Raw genomic sequence first — 14,012 nt, forward strand, 5'->3', positions numbered from 1 at the left:
GTTAAGTTTGATTACACATCAGCTAGTAAAGTTCAACTTGAAACCTGTTACAACCTGTAGAGTATGAGACCATAAGTGAGACAGCAAACTAAGCCAGTAAATCACAACTTAAAGACTGAAGTTCATAGGCGCAAAATTGAATTTAAAGATCTCCGTCCATCGCCCTACCCATAGACTTGACTTGTGGCCAGGTCAAATTTCTGTCGACTTCCTTTATTCTTTTTTGAGGCTGCGTCGCAATGAGCCTCTGGGCTTGCCTCTGCTGCGATGTCCTACTGGGTTCTAATTTAATGCTTTCTTCTAGATTTCATTTCCACCACTGCGTAATGTGTGGTCGACCTACCTGCACTTTTCTCCCAAATTTTTGTCGCTATCGACTTTTGATGACATCGACGATGGAGCTCCAATTATATATTGCAGACATCTATTGATGAAGACCTGCAGCCGTTGAGTGTTCTCCACTGATACACACCAGGTTTCACTGACGTAGGGGATTCTGGGGTAATACGCACCACTTAAGGAAGATGCGTCCAAATGCATATAAAAAGGCAATAATTCATTGGTTTAATGCATGCATTCATTGCATATACTTTCATTCTAAGAGAAACCAAACAAAATTTCAGCCTTAATACAGTTCAGCTCTTGAAAATAACGTTTTTTGTAAAGACTAACATTACGGCTTCGTATGTTTATGCGGGGCAGTATGCACCCTTGCTCGGGGTAAAATGCACTACAACAATGGGGCAAGACGCACCACAACATTGAGGCAAGATGCACCGTCGAGTTTAGAAATCTTTTTCTTCTTAGACAAAATGCATGTTTTATAAGGTTTTAAGACAAACAATAGCTCAATTTTGTTTGCGATTACTTACAGAGCACTCATAGATATTATTACAGCTTGTTTTCTATAGGTGCGTTTTGCCCCAACCAATGGAGTGCATATTGCCCCAATCAAAAGCAAAAAATAAAATAGTTTAAAACATATAATTTACGTAGATTACTGTTTAAGTTATTTTTCCTATGCTTAGCATTGCCCTCAATGAACTGAATAAACACAACAGCATTAGATGTTTGGTCGGTTTTCACCATCAAATCATTCGACAAATGATCGGGAAAATTACATCAGAATCGTGCTTTTCAATTTTATTCATTTTTCTCACTAATTACGTAACGCAGATATGTAAAATTTTCCAGATGCTTATTTGTTAAGACGTTCTATTAGACTGATAAGGTTTCAAAGGTCTAAAACCGATAATCCCTGAAAAACAAAGGGGGTGCGTTTTGCCTCGACAGTGCGTATTACCCCAGATGCCCCTACAGCAGCACCGATTTTACGTTTGAGTTGAAAATTCGATGCGTCGACTAATCTGATTCTTTTTCGATACATTTCTTAAATTCGCCCTCACTTTTTTGATCCGTGCACCTATATCAATCTTGGTGCCGTCATCGGTAAAGGACACGGAAGGGGTGACCGTGTTTACACCCAACAATTTTGTCTTGTTGACGTAGACCCAACGAAGAACAAGGAGCGTTTGGTAAAATCATCGAGCTTACTTTGCAAATCAGAGCGCCCTCGAACTAAGAGAGCAACGTCATCTGCCAGTTCGAAGTCAAGCAGGTGCTCCATGGTAATGGGCTGCCACAGCAACCCACGAATTGGTTCACGATCAATCGCACCTATCAGGATCTCGTAGATTATGATTAGGAACGGTAGCGTTTATAGCATACATCCATGCCTCACTCTAGCAACGACCCGGATGGGATCGGACAATACGTAGTTGGGCTTTTTTCGCTTTTTTTTCGTAATCAACGAAGATCAGGTAGAGAGACTCTTGGACTTCATGGATTTGCTCTAAGATTATACGGAGCGTGACAATGTGGTCGACACAGTACCTTCCGGCACGGAATCCTGCTTGCTGCCGTTGGAAAGTTGCGTCAATCTTCTCCCGTATCCGGTTAAGGATCACTTTGCAGAGTACTTTGAGAACGATACACAGTTCTCAGTTCTCTCACATGAGAATCATCACATACAATCAGGGCACCCTTTTAAGGCACTTTTACTTAGACGCCTTGCAGCCAGTCTGCCGCAAATGACTCGGCTTCCCATATGTTGCAGAATAATTGATGGAGCAGTTGTACAGATACTACGGAATCAGTTTTGAGTATCTTGGCGACACCGGGGCTCGCTTTTATGCTACAGAAGATTGTTCCTGTGAATATTGTGTATCTCACCGGTGTTGTGATATTCCCGGCTCGGTAGAGCGACTAAACAAAGAGCCAAAAGAGCACAGACACTGGAGGGCTATCGCACCAACTAATCAAAAGGCATAATCACATTTTTCCACACATATATTTTGCAGAAATCATCCTGCTCTCCTGCTGCACTATCTCCTAACGACCTGACGCTACCTTTATCCTCTCATTTTACTTAAATCTAGCGGGTACTCACGGTACCAAAGTAACATTCCACACTTTGGTTCTTCCTGCCCGCCGTCGCCAGCCGAGCACATTCGGCAAACGTGCTTCTCCTCACTGCGCCACGTCACCCGTGATATCTGCCCAGCACCGTGTTTGTTCCTCTCGACGCTTCGCTCGAATCCGGAACTCTTCGGAACGTGCCTCTTTCCGACGCCTTTCGCACTCGCAGTTCTGAACCGACGGCCTTCTTCCCGTGATGTTACATCCGGAGCATAACCTCACTTCAACAGCGATGCCCTGTGTTCGTAGGCCTCTTCCGAAGCCGCCTGTCGGCGATCCTTTCTCGGGTGATGCCAGCCGAGAGTGCTCTTTCTCCGAACTGTAGCTCCTGCTTCCGCTGATCCGTCCGAGGGAACTGATTCCGGTCTGCTGGTCCGATCGAAGCTGCCTGGCCTTGCGTGCACCTTGGCCGGTGATTACCGCCTCCGAAAAGCGATGGTGTGACGCAATCCAGTGCGACATAAAAACCCTGCAGAATTACGCATTATTAGCCAGATAAATTATGCTGGTCATTCGCTGGCGACTTACCCAGAGGGGTTTTTGATTTTTCTCGTGCTGTCCGCACCGTTTGGCCTGCTGCTTCGGATCGATCGAGAGCTTCGTTTCTTTCCAGACACGTGGCGATCCAGAGTGTGCTGGTTGGAGAAAATTTATAGGTTAGTTGGCTCTTCCTATCAATTGGCGTGGGGAATTACCTTTTGTCGATTGTTCGATGCCAGGCGTGTCGTCCGTGCTTCACCGTGCCGTATGGGACACGGCAACCATTCCCGTGTGGTTCTGCTCGACCTCCCAACTTAACCGTCTTTGATTTTCACCTTCTCTATTTGTTCGTGGATGCTAAACGATCCACACACGATGAGCACACCCGACACTATCGAACAACTTTTGTGTAGTGATGCTTTGCGGTGACGTGGCGGCAGATCAGAAGTTTTGTGTTTTCTGAACCCGATGCAGCAGTATGTGTGTTGGCGGCGTTCGTCGCGCCGCTTTGCTTGATTGACAGCAGCGTCGGGCTTGTCGGCATAAGCGTTTGTCGGTCTAACGGGGTGCAATTTAAATTGGCGGTTGGCATGTAAGTTCGAGTGGGCATTATTTGAGGGTTTGCTTTTCCTCCGAGTGTGGCTAGTTTAACTGATTATGAATGTAATTATGCCAATTTACAACAGAATATACTAAAACGTAACACAACCTTACCACAGGCGCAGAGTTTTTTGTGAGCGCTGACAGGCAGCTCACAAAAAACTCTCAGACTCACTTCCTCAAGAAGTCGCAGAGAGACTTGAGCAGATCTGATGGTTATCGCTTGAGCAGACCTCAAGATGTTGATAACTACAGCAAAACTAACAAACACGAACCTTGTTGTTCGCCAGATCCAAAAGCTCAAAATATAAACAAAACAAACATAACGGCAGCGAGTCCTGCCAAAGGTGATCTGAACGCTCACAAATGAGCAAATGTCTCTGCGCTAGTTCTTGTCCCATCTTCTGTGCTATGCCGTTCCTGTGGCAAAACACTCAGTATGATCTATTCTAGTTTTAAGAGCTACAATAAAACTAAAGATCAAAACATGTAACGAAAGTTACGGCTAGTGTTGGCTAATATATGAACGTTTACAGTGGATGTTGTCAGTCACGATTGAGTAAAGGTCGGATTTGGTCGTCCTGAATCACTACGAGCCCAGAAAGGAGGTTTTACCGCGCCCCCCGGTCGCGTTGCTTTTATGGAAGTTTTTCGTAGTGACCCCCATGCAACCGACTACCACTTAGTTCAAGACCTGTGCCTAGAAGTTTGTCAATGTCACTCGATGGGATTCTCCACAGTTTTGGTGCCCGATCGGATGATCGGCGGCGTATCTGTGAAGCTGCAGGTCCTTCAACTCCCTGGTCGACTACCAAGGGTCCCTCACTGTCTGGCGGTTCGTTGTGTTTGAGGTTTAGACCGTGAGCGACAGATGATTCTGATGTTTTGGTCCACTGTGCTGCAAGGAACGGCGAGGTTTCGCTTGATGATCTTGGTCCTCTAGCCAATGCCGTAAGACGTGTTTCGGTGGTGCGTAGGCTCGTCGTTAACAGCTCCCTGCTCGCTGTCTGCATAGCTTGTCCGTCGATGGCCTTTGGCGTCACCTTACTAGCTTTCGGAGTCCCAATCTCCCTCGCCGGCTGTGTCCTCCTACCTTCGCTGTGCCGACACTTCTGTTGGTGTTTGGGGCCATCCTCCAACTTTCAGGGTTCCAATCTCCCGAGCCCTCCGTAGGCTTCATGCAGTCGCTGTTTATGGCATTTGGAGCCTCCCTACTCGCTGAGTTGCTTTCAGGGTCCCAATCTCCCGTACCTGCCGTAGGTTATGGTCTTATCGCGTTGCCTCAATTTCCGGTATTTGGAGCCTCCCTACTCACTGGATAGTTTTCGGGGTCCCAATCTCCCTCGCCTGCCGTAGGCGCTGCTACGTACTCCTCCTCTCCCAGTACTCCCAGGTGCGATTCCGCTGCGCCCGATAGTGGCCGTAAGCTTTGAGCCGCGTCGAACCGATTGTTGGTCGTCGATCTCCGACTCTCCACTCCTCCTATCCGGAAGCCAGCTGGTGTACTGCAGAGATCCCTGCTCTCCGTTTCCAAAGATGCAGGGTGCGATTTCTCACGATCGCGAACGGCGCGCGGTACACTTCTTGGCGCGATAGAAGTGTTGGTGTACCGCTGATTCTCGCTGCTAATGAACCGTTGTCTTGACCGCAAAGCGTGTTTTTACTTCTTACGAAGTTCGTAGTCGACAAACGAATTTGTGTACATAGCTGTATAATGGTCAAGGTGGAGAGGTAGTTTATAAAAAGTTGTTGCTCATCACACCTGACTATGGACGCTCGACCTGGTTTGGGAGCTCGACTGGGATCTAATCTGTGTTCGCCTAGGCTCCGTTGTCAAAGAGTGCCGCTGAACGATGAACTAGACTCCACGGCAGAGACGATTCTTGTGCGACGCAGCACCGTCAGGGTCCTCCGTGTTTCCGGAGCGCGTTGTGTTTCTTCTTCACTGCGTTCCTTCTGCTACCCTTGGGCGTTGTCTGGTTTCTCGTTCTACACCATGGAATCTTGACCGCTTCGCGTATTTTGGTGATCCTCCGAAGATAATTCGTAGTTGACAGCTGTTGCTGCTTACATAGCTTGTGGAAATACTTCGTTAATCTGGCTTTATGTCCTTGGCATGGTACTGTCCTCGCTTGCCATCCTTCACGTCTTCCAGCACGTAGAGATTGCTTCCTAGGATCTTCACCACCGTCGCCGGAGCGAATTTGGAGTCGAGTTTCCGGTTGATGTGATCCACCTTGGAAGACTGCGTGAAGGTTCTACGCCAGACGAGATCACCAACCTTGAAAACGATGTCGCGTGTCCGCAGATTGTATCGCTGCTTCGTCTTTTCGTGGTTGTTCTTTATGCGCTGGATGATGAACTGGTGGATGCGACGAATCGCCGATAGCCGTACGTCCTGCGCCACTTTCGGATCGTCGGGCGTGTTCAACTCCTGCTGAGTATACAGATCAGTGTGCAGTATCAGCTCCCTACCGAAGTTCGCATAGTGCGGGCTGACACCGGTCGCCTCGTGCTTCGCTCCGTTGATGGCTGCTACGATCGCTTGCAGGTTTTCGTCCCAGCCTCGGTGATCTTCATCCAGCAGGGCTCGTATGCAGGTGATGAGGACTCTGTTCACTCTCTCGGCATTGTTCACCATCGGACAGTAGAACGCAGTCTTCATGTGAATGATGTTGTGCTTGGCGATCAACGCTTTGAAGGCAGCCGACAGAAACTGCTTTCCGTTGTCCGAAAGAATGATCCGTGGTCGAGAGTATCGTAGGAAGACGTGCTGTTCTAGGAATTCCACCATTTTGACGGAGTCCGCAGATCTCATCGGATGAACGACGACGTACTTCGTCACCCAGTCAACTACGACGAGCATCACCGTGTTTCCGGCACGAGAGCGAGTGAATGGACCTACGAAGTCGACCGATACCAATTCCCAAGGTACACGGGCAGGTTTGGGACCACCCATGTTCGGCATCATGGTACGGTTCGGTGCTTTGCTGGCTTTGCATGTCTCACATCCCCTCACGTACCGTGCGACGTCCTCCATCATCTTCGGCCAGTAAAAGTGGTTCTGCAGCTTCTGCCATGTCTTTTGGAATCCGAGATGCGCTCCTGATGTCGAGTCGTGGAACTTTGCGATCACTTCAGCTCGCTGGTTTAGCGGAACTACCTTCCTCCACCGGTGTGTCAGCGCGCCTTCTTCATTCCTACAGCTGCAGTTCTTGTAGAGTTCTTGGTTCACCAGGCGGAAGTCTGGAAACTTATCCCCGTCTTGCTGCACTCGTTCCGTTAACTTCTGGAACCACTGATCGACGGAAGCATCCGCAGCGAAGACTAACGTGCTGACAATTCTGGACAGAGCATCCGGTACCGTGTTGATTTCTCCCTTCCGGTATTTGATGTCGAAGTCGAAGGCGTTCAATCTGAGTATCCAGCGACTCATGAGTGCTGTCGGGTTCTTCATTGATCTCAGATAGCTTAAGGCAGAGTGATCACAGTGTACCGTGAACTTCGTGCCTTCTACGTACCCTCTGAACTTCTCTATCGCCCGGATGACGGCCAAGCATTCACGTTCTGTCACAGAATACTTTCGCTCTGACGAGGACAGTTTCTGGGAGAAGTAGGCAATAGGATGTTCTTCCCCGTCTGTCTCTTGCGTCAGTACCGCACCAATCGCTACATCGCTCGCATCGCATGCAATGGCAAACGGTTTCGTGTGATCTGGCATCGCTAGGACTGGTGCTGCTACCAAGGCTGATTTGAGTTTCAGGAACGCGTCTTCTGCATCTTTCGTCCACCGGAACTTGGTTTTCGTCTTCGTCAGCTCCGTCAATGGTACTGCTATTCTGGAGAAGTTCGCAATGAACCTGCGGTACCAGTTGCACATCCCTAAGAACCGCTGTACCTCCTTCCTGCATTGCGGAGCTGGGAAACGCACGATGCACTCAATCTTCTCCTGATCTACGTTCCATCCGCTTTGATTCAGCACATATCCCAGGTACTTCATCTCCTCCAGGCAGAACTTCGACTTTTCGGCGGAGATCGTCAGTCCAGCGTCCCTTAGCCGCTTTGCCACTTCTTTCATCAGCTTAATGTGCTCGTCAAAGGTGCGTGAGCAGATGATTATATCGTCCAGGTAGTGGAATACGTGAGGTTCCAGGTCAGCGAAGATGTGCGTCATTAGCCGTGCTAGAGCCTGACTCGCTGTACACAGTCCGAAGGGGACGACCTTGAACTGGAAGTGACCTCTTTGCGGGACTGTAAAAGCTGTCACCGGCCGGGATTTCTCTTCCAATGGCATTTGCCAGAAGGCATCTTTTAGGTCGATCGCCGAGATGTAGGTGCATCCGCTGAGGTTGTTCATGATTGCCGATATCTGTGGGATGGGATACCCCTCGTTAACCATCACCGAGTTAAGGTGACGGGCATCTAGACAGACACGGTACTGACCGGTCTTCTTCTTCACGGCAACCAGCGGATTGTTCCACGGCGAGAATAGTGCCTCTTCTATCACGTCGAGCTCCAGCATCCGGTCGATCTCCTTATTCACTTCGTCGAGAACGTACTTGGACATGGGATAGTAGCGCTGTTTACGTGGCTTCGCTTCTCCAACGTCGATTCGATGTGCGTAACGGTCTGTTCTTCCGAGTCTTCCGGGTTCGGCCTTCGGGAAGTGGCTTATGGCTTCGTCCAGTATCTGCTTCTCTTCTTCTGACAACGGCTTCATGGATTCTTGTTGCGGCACGACTTCCTTTTCAGCCTCCAGGTTAATCGTGCAGCAGACAGGCTTTATGCAGAAGGCGTTCCAGAAGTTCATCCCGAAGATCACACAGGTCGGCAAAGTGGGAAGAAGCAACATCGACACGACTTCATTTTTGTTGTTGTAGGCTATGGGCAATCGGGTGTACGATTGTATGCGATGCTCCGTTCCGTCTGCCGTCTTGATGCCTCCCACCAGAGCTATTTGCTGCAAGCCTAGCTCCTGCGCCATCTTTACGCTGTCGCCTCCTAGAATCGAACAGTTGGCACCGCTGTCGAGTAATCCGGTAACTTGTTTCCCGAGTATGTCTACCACTGCGTGCGGACGATTGTCGTTGTCGGGGTTGATGATCAGTGAGTTGATCTGAACTAGGTCAGGAATTGTAGAGGGATCGTCGAATTGAGGCGAGGATGTCCTACCCTCTGTTACTGGCTCCCCGCTTGCGCGTTTCCCGAGCGTTGAAGACAGGTCGGGCAACTTCGCAACGAGAATCCCTTTTGTCCACAGCGATAGCAGAACAGTACTGCCTGGGGTTTGGCGCAGTCCATGAACCGGTGTCCCCCTTCGTCACAGTTCCAGCAAATCATCGCCGCCGGTGGATCGCGAGCGTTGTTTGCTTCAGGAACTTGGCGATGGTTGTTAGGATTGTTCGCTGGCATTTGTGGGAACTGTTGGTTGGGCGACTGTCTTCCTACTGCTTCTCGACGGTCGAATCTCAGCTTCAACGCATTCACCTGTTGTAACAGGACTTCCATCCGCTGATCCAACTTTTCTTCGTCCTGCGACACTTGTTCTGCTTCTGCACCGTAGGCTGTTTGCGAACTGCTCTCTCCATAGCTGTGAAAGCTTTCCGTTTCCAAAGCGTGGACCTTTCCAAACCTTTGGAGCGGCTGTTGCGGCTTCGATGAGCGTAGCGAAGAGTTCGGTGTAGCCAGCGCTGGTTCAATCAGTGCCCCGTACGGTAGCGAGATCCGTCGCTGATGATGCTGTAGTTTCCGGAGTTCGTCTAGTTCCTTGCACGCCTTCACCAGCAGACGTATGGAATGGTGTGATGCAGCAATCGGAGCGTACGTTGAGTTCATGTTCTTCTTGATGATGAACAGTTTCTCTTGATCTGTCACCGGCGGATCCACGTATTGGAAGAGAGTGGATATATCCTGGTAGAATTTGGAGAACGGCTCTTCTTCGCCCTGCAAGCGGTGGTATGCTTCGGCCCGCAGAATGTAGGCGTAGCTCGCCGGCAAGAATTCTTGCCTGATCAGCCGCTTGAAATCGTCCCAGGATACCAACTCTCCCGACACGTAAACACTGCTGTACCAGTTGAGCGCGTCGTCCAGAAGCAGATGTTTGACGTTCCTTAGCAGCACATCCTCCGTTAATCCTTCCGATGCAGCGAAAATTTCCACACGTTGCAGAAAGGTGTTCAGCGACGACCCATCCTTCTCGCCTTTATATCTGAACGGCCAGTTATGGATGGCCTTCAACGTTCTTCTTTCTTCTAACAGCGGTCTTGGAACGTGTTCTTGCGGCCTGTAGTTCAGCTGTCGCAGTAGATCGGCCCGCAGTTGGTTGTAGTCACCTCTCGCATCAGCTTCGCCCGCTTCGGTTCTTATCGGTTCATATGGCGGTGGTGGAATGGTGCTGCCCATTGTTGGTTCTCGCCAGCTGGAGTTTTTCTGCGCTTCAAACCTGTTGTTCGGGACGACTCGCTGACCAACCGCGCTCCAACCTCTTCCTCGCGTGGTACGCATGGCTTCTAACGATGCAGCGCCTCTCTCGTTGTCGTGGAGTGTTGAGCTGTCGCGTTGAGGTCTAGCTGCTGTCGGATCGGTCACTGGAGATGCTGTATGTCGCTGTTGTCGATCAGCGTGGATGATGGACGCTTGATTCGATGTACCCGAATGGTTGACTGGATTTCCATTCTCGTCGAATCCTAGGAAGTCTCCTTCAGTCACGGTCGAAGATTGTGTGGTTCCTTTTGGAACTGCACCGGTACTGCTTCTGTTGGCACAGTCACTGTTCACTGGTCTGGCACTTTTCTTCGTTCTTCCTAGCGCATCGTCCACATCTTCCAGGGAAAACTGCACTAAAAGCGCCACGGCTGCGTGTGTGTCGAGGAAAGCTACCGGTGGATCCACGATGGATAGTCTGTCCCGATAGTGCACTAACCGTGACCGTAGTAAACGAACTGCTGGGAGATCACCGCGCTTCAATGCTGCTTCCACTTCGGGTATTAATTCGCGCACGCGAGTTTGACATTGACTGATATTGTCCCCCACATCCATAACATGGGAGGAATTGTCGTAAAGTATTCCTTTTATTTCATCTTCCTGCATAAGAGCACGCAAGCGAACTGCTCTTGCCCTGCGAGGAAGTGCTCCGAGATTGTTCACGTGGCGCAAGGCCAGTTCGTAACTGATCTCTTCTTCTGATAGGCTTGCTGGATCCATGATCCAAAAGGTCTTAATTAGTCAACTAGACAAAAACTAAAAAAGTGGTAGGTTCTACAAATGTGCTACAAAATAACAGAATTGTGCTACAAACAGAACACAAATTCTAAAATCTACAAACCACAAACTAAAATGGTTCGTTTTGTTGGGCGCCAATGTTGTGATATTCCCGGCTCGGTAGAGCGACTAAACAAAGAGCCAAAAGAGCACAGACACTGGAGGGCTATCGCACCAACTAATCAAAAGGCATAATCACATTTTTCCACACATATATTTTGCAGAAATCATCCTGCTCTCCTGCTGCACTATCTCCTAACGACCTGACGCTACCTTTATCCTCTCATTTTACTTAAATCTAGCGGGTACTCACGGTACCAAAGTAACATTCCACACTTTGGTTCTTCCTGCCCGCCGTCGCCAGCCGAGCACATTCGGCAAACGTGCTTCTCCTCACTGCGCCACGTCACCCGTGATATCTGCCCAGCACCGTGTTTGTTCCTCTCGACGCTTCGCTCGAATCCGGAACTCTTCGGAACGTGCCTCTTTCCGACGCCTTTCGCACTCGCAGTTCTGAACCGACGGCCTTCTTCCCGTGATGTTACATCCGGAGCATAACCTCACTTCAACAGCGATGCCCTGTGTTCGTAGGCCTCTTCCGAAGCCGCCTGTCGGCGATCCTTTCTCGGGTGATGCCAGCCGAGAGTGCTCTTTCTCCGAACTGTAGCTCCTGCTTCCGCTGATCCGTCCGAGGGAACTGATTCCGGTCTGCTGGTCCGATCGAAGCTGCCTGGCCTTGCGTGCACCTTGGCCGGTGATTACCGCCTCCGAAAAGCGATGGTGTGACGCAATCCAGTGCGACATAAAAACCCTGCAGAATTACGCATTATTAGCCAGATAAATTATGCTGGTCATTCGCTGGCGACTTACCCAGAGGGGTTTTTGATTTTTCTCGTGCTGTCCGCACCGTTTGGCCTGCTGCTTCGGATCGATCGAGAGCTTCGTTTCTTTCCAGACACGTGGCGATCCAGAGTGTGCTGGTTGGAGAAAATTTATAGGTTAGTTGGCTCTTCCTATCAATTGGCGTGGGGAATTACCTTTTGTCGATTGTTCGATGCCAGGCGTGTCGTCCGTGCTTCACCGTGCCGTATGGGACACGGCAACCATTCCCGTGTGGTTCTGCTCGACCTCCCAACTTAACCGTCTTTGATTTTCACCTTCTCTATTTGTTCGTGGATGCTAAACGATCCACACACGATGAGCACACCCGACACTATCGAACAACTTTTGTGTAGTGATGCTTTGCGGTGACGTGGCGGCAGATCAGAAGTTTTGTGTTTTCTGAACCCGATGCAGCAGTATGTGTGTTGGCGGCGTTCGTCGCGCCGCTTTGCTTGATTGACAGCAGCGTCGGGCTTGTCGGCATAAGCGTTTGTCGGTCTAACGGGGTGCAATTTAAATTGGCGGTTGGCATGTAAGTTCGAGTGGGCATTATTTGAGGGTTTGCTTTTCCTCCGAGTGTGGCTAGTTTAACTGATTATGAATGTAATTATGCCAATTTACAACAGAATATACTAAAACGTAACACCGGAACAATCCGTTTCCGCACTCATCTTAGCAAACTACAGTAGAATCACTAGCATGATATGGGGACCTATCGATGCAGGTGACTTTGTAACTAATGGGGCCTTCCCCTATTCGACATCTATGAGACCCCCTTCTTCACTGCGTCAGGGTCGGCATATGCGCGTTACCAGTCACGACCAAGAAAACACTTGAGTACCGAATTGCAAACACACTTTCCCACTTTATTTCGACTTGTACACACAGGTACCTTTATTTTCCCCCACTTCCTTACAGCCTATCTCCTACCTTATCTACCACTTTCTTCTTCTTCTGGCGGGGCCCCTTCTCCGTTCCACAGGCACTCCTTTCCTCCTTCCTTCGTCGTCACGGTACTTTCCAGTAGGATTTCTGGCCTACTTCTGCGGTCTCGGTTCACTGAGAGGCGGTAGGACCTCGCAAAGGTCTCGGGGCCTCGGTCTACTACACGCACTCTACAGACTTCATGAAGATAAACTAAGGGGTCCTGCGGGCGATTTGGAAACGAATGGGTGGTGCATTATTGGATAGTTTTTAAGCTTCAGATTCGTCCACTATCTTTCACTTCAACTATTCTCTCAACTTCTTTCGAACTTCAACTTAAAATTCCGGATAATTTCTTAAGCACATGTATCTCGTTTACATTTCTGTTTGGTGATGCTCTTCAAGTTTTGGCTTGCCATTGAATTAGAGCAATGGCGCATTACTTCAACAGACTCCCCGACCGAGTGTTTCTGGCTCTGCTACAATTGGTGTCCGGCCATTTGGCCGAATGCCGTTTGGCCGAATGCCGTTTGGCCGAATACCGTTTGGCCGAACGCCATTTGGCCGAATGTCATCTGGCCGAATGGTCGTTTGGCCGAATGCCGTTTGGCCGAATTATGTTCAAAAGAATTCAGAGGAAGTTTTTGGCATTCCAACTACCAAGGCATGGTACACAAATTATGTAACGCTAAAATCAACGATTTCAGACTCCCCCCCTCCCCCATGTAACGCTTTTTTGTATGAAAACCAAAAATATTTTGTATGACTCGTAACGCTAAGCTAGACTACCCCCCCTCCCCCTATAGCGTTACGTAATTTGTGTACGATGCCCAATATGATCATCAGAAATATTTCCTTCTTTTAATCATAGGCTATTCTTTCTAGTTTTGACATTCAGGGATGACTTGGCGTTGAACCTGTCAATATTTTACCAAAGATTTTTCCTTCTTTGAATCATAGGCTGATCTTTCGCGTTATATTTATGCGAGGAATAGTGACATGGTCACTTAAGTTCATCATTTATTTTCGGCCAAACGACATTCGGCCAAATGGCATTCGGCCAAATGGCATTCGGCCAAATGACCCTTTCGGCCAAATGGCGTTCGGCCAAACGGCATTCGGCCAAATGGCGTTCGGCCAAATGACCCGGAACCGCTACAATTCGTGCCATCATGGCTCCTTACACGCCACCCCTCATGGCCGCTTTATCCTTAAGCCTGCGATGTCTGATGGTGAGTAGCGGTACTGTGTGGCGTGATTGCTAGTTGTCCGGTGGATGGTGTGTATTAGTTGGTGATGCTCAGCGGATACACAAACACCTTCCTGGTATTTTTAACATTAAAAAACGAAACAATACCCCGCGAACACTCACCAATCTCGAACAGACA

The 14,012-nt window shown here is 49.2% G+C and overlaps 2 protein-coding genes across 3 annotated transcripts in view; one reads left to right on the top strand and one right to left on the bottom strand.

The window, feature by feature from the left end:
• The window catches only part of LOC115253729 (monocarboxylate transporter 12), a 384,960-nt gene that overhangs the window by 133,141 nt on the left and 237,807 nt on the right, over window positions 1-14,012 (top strand). The gene's annotated exons all lie outside the window — the stretch shown is intronic.
• On the bottom strand, window positions 8,732-12,637 carry LOC134285202 (uncharacterized). The gene is made up of 3 exons (XM_062845521.1): window positions 11,856-12,637; window positions 11,689-11,795; window positions 8,732-11,629 (listed from the first exon to the last, which is right to left on the bottom strand). The coding sequence occupies exon 3, from the start codon at window positions 10,759-10,761 to the stop codon at window positions 8,737-8,739; it is 2,025 nt and encodes a 674-aa protein (XP_062701505.1). The 5' UTR covers window positions 10,762-11,629; window positions 11,689-11,795; window positions 11,856-12,637; the 3' UTR covers window positions 8,732-8,736.

The sequence above is a fragment of the Aedes albopictus genome, chromosome 1, assembly GCF_035046485.1.
Source record: "Aedes albopictus strain Foshan chromosome 1, AalbF5, whole genome shotgun sequence".
Taxonomy (NCBI): Eukaryota; Metazoa; Arthropoda; class Insecta; order Diptera; family Culicidae; genus Aedes; species Aedes albopictus.

Coding starts and splice junctions, on each gene's coding strand:
- LOC134285202 (XM_062845521.1), bottom strand. CDS start 10,761: ATGGATCCAGCAAGCCTATCAGAAGAAGAGATCAGTTACGAACTGGCC.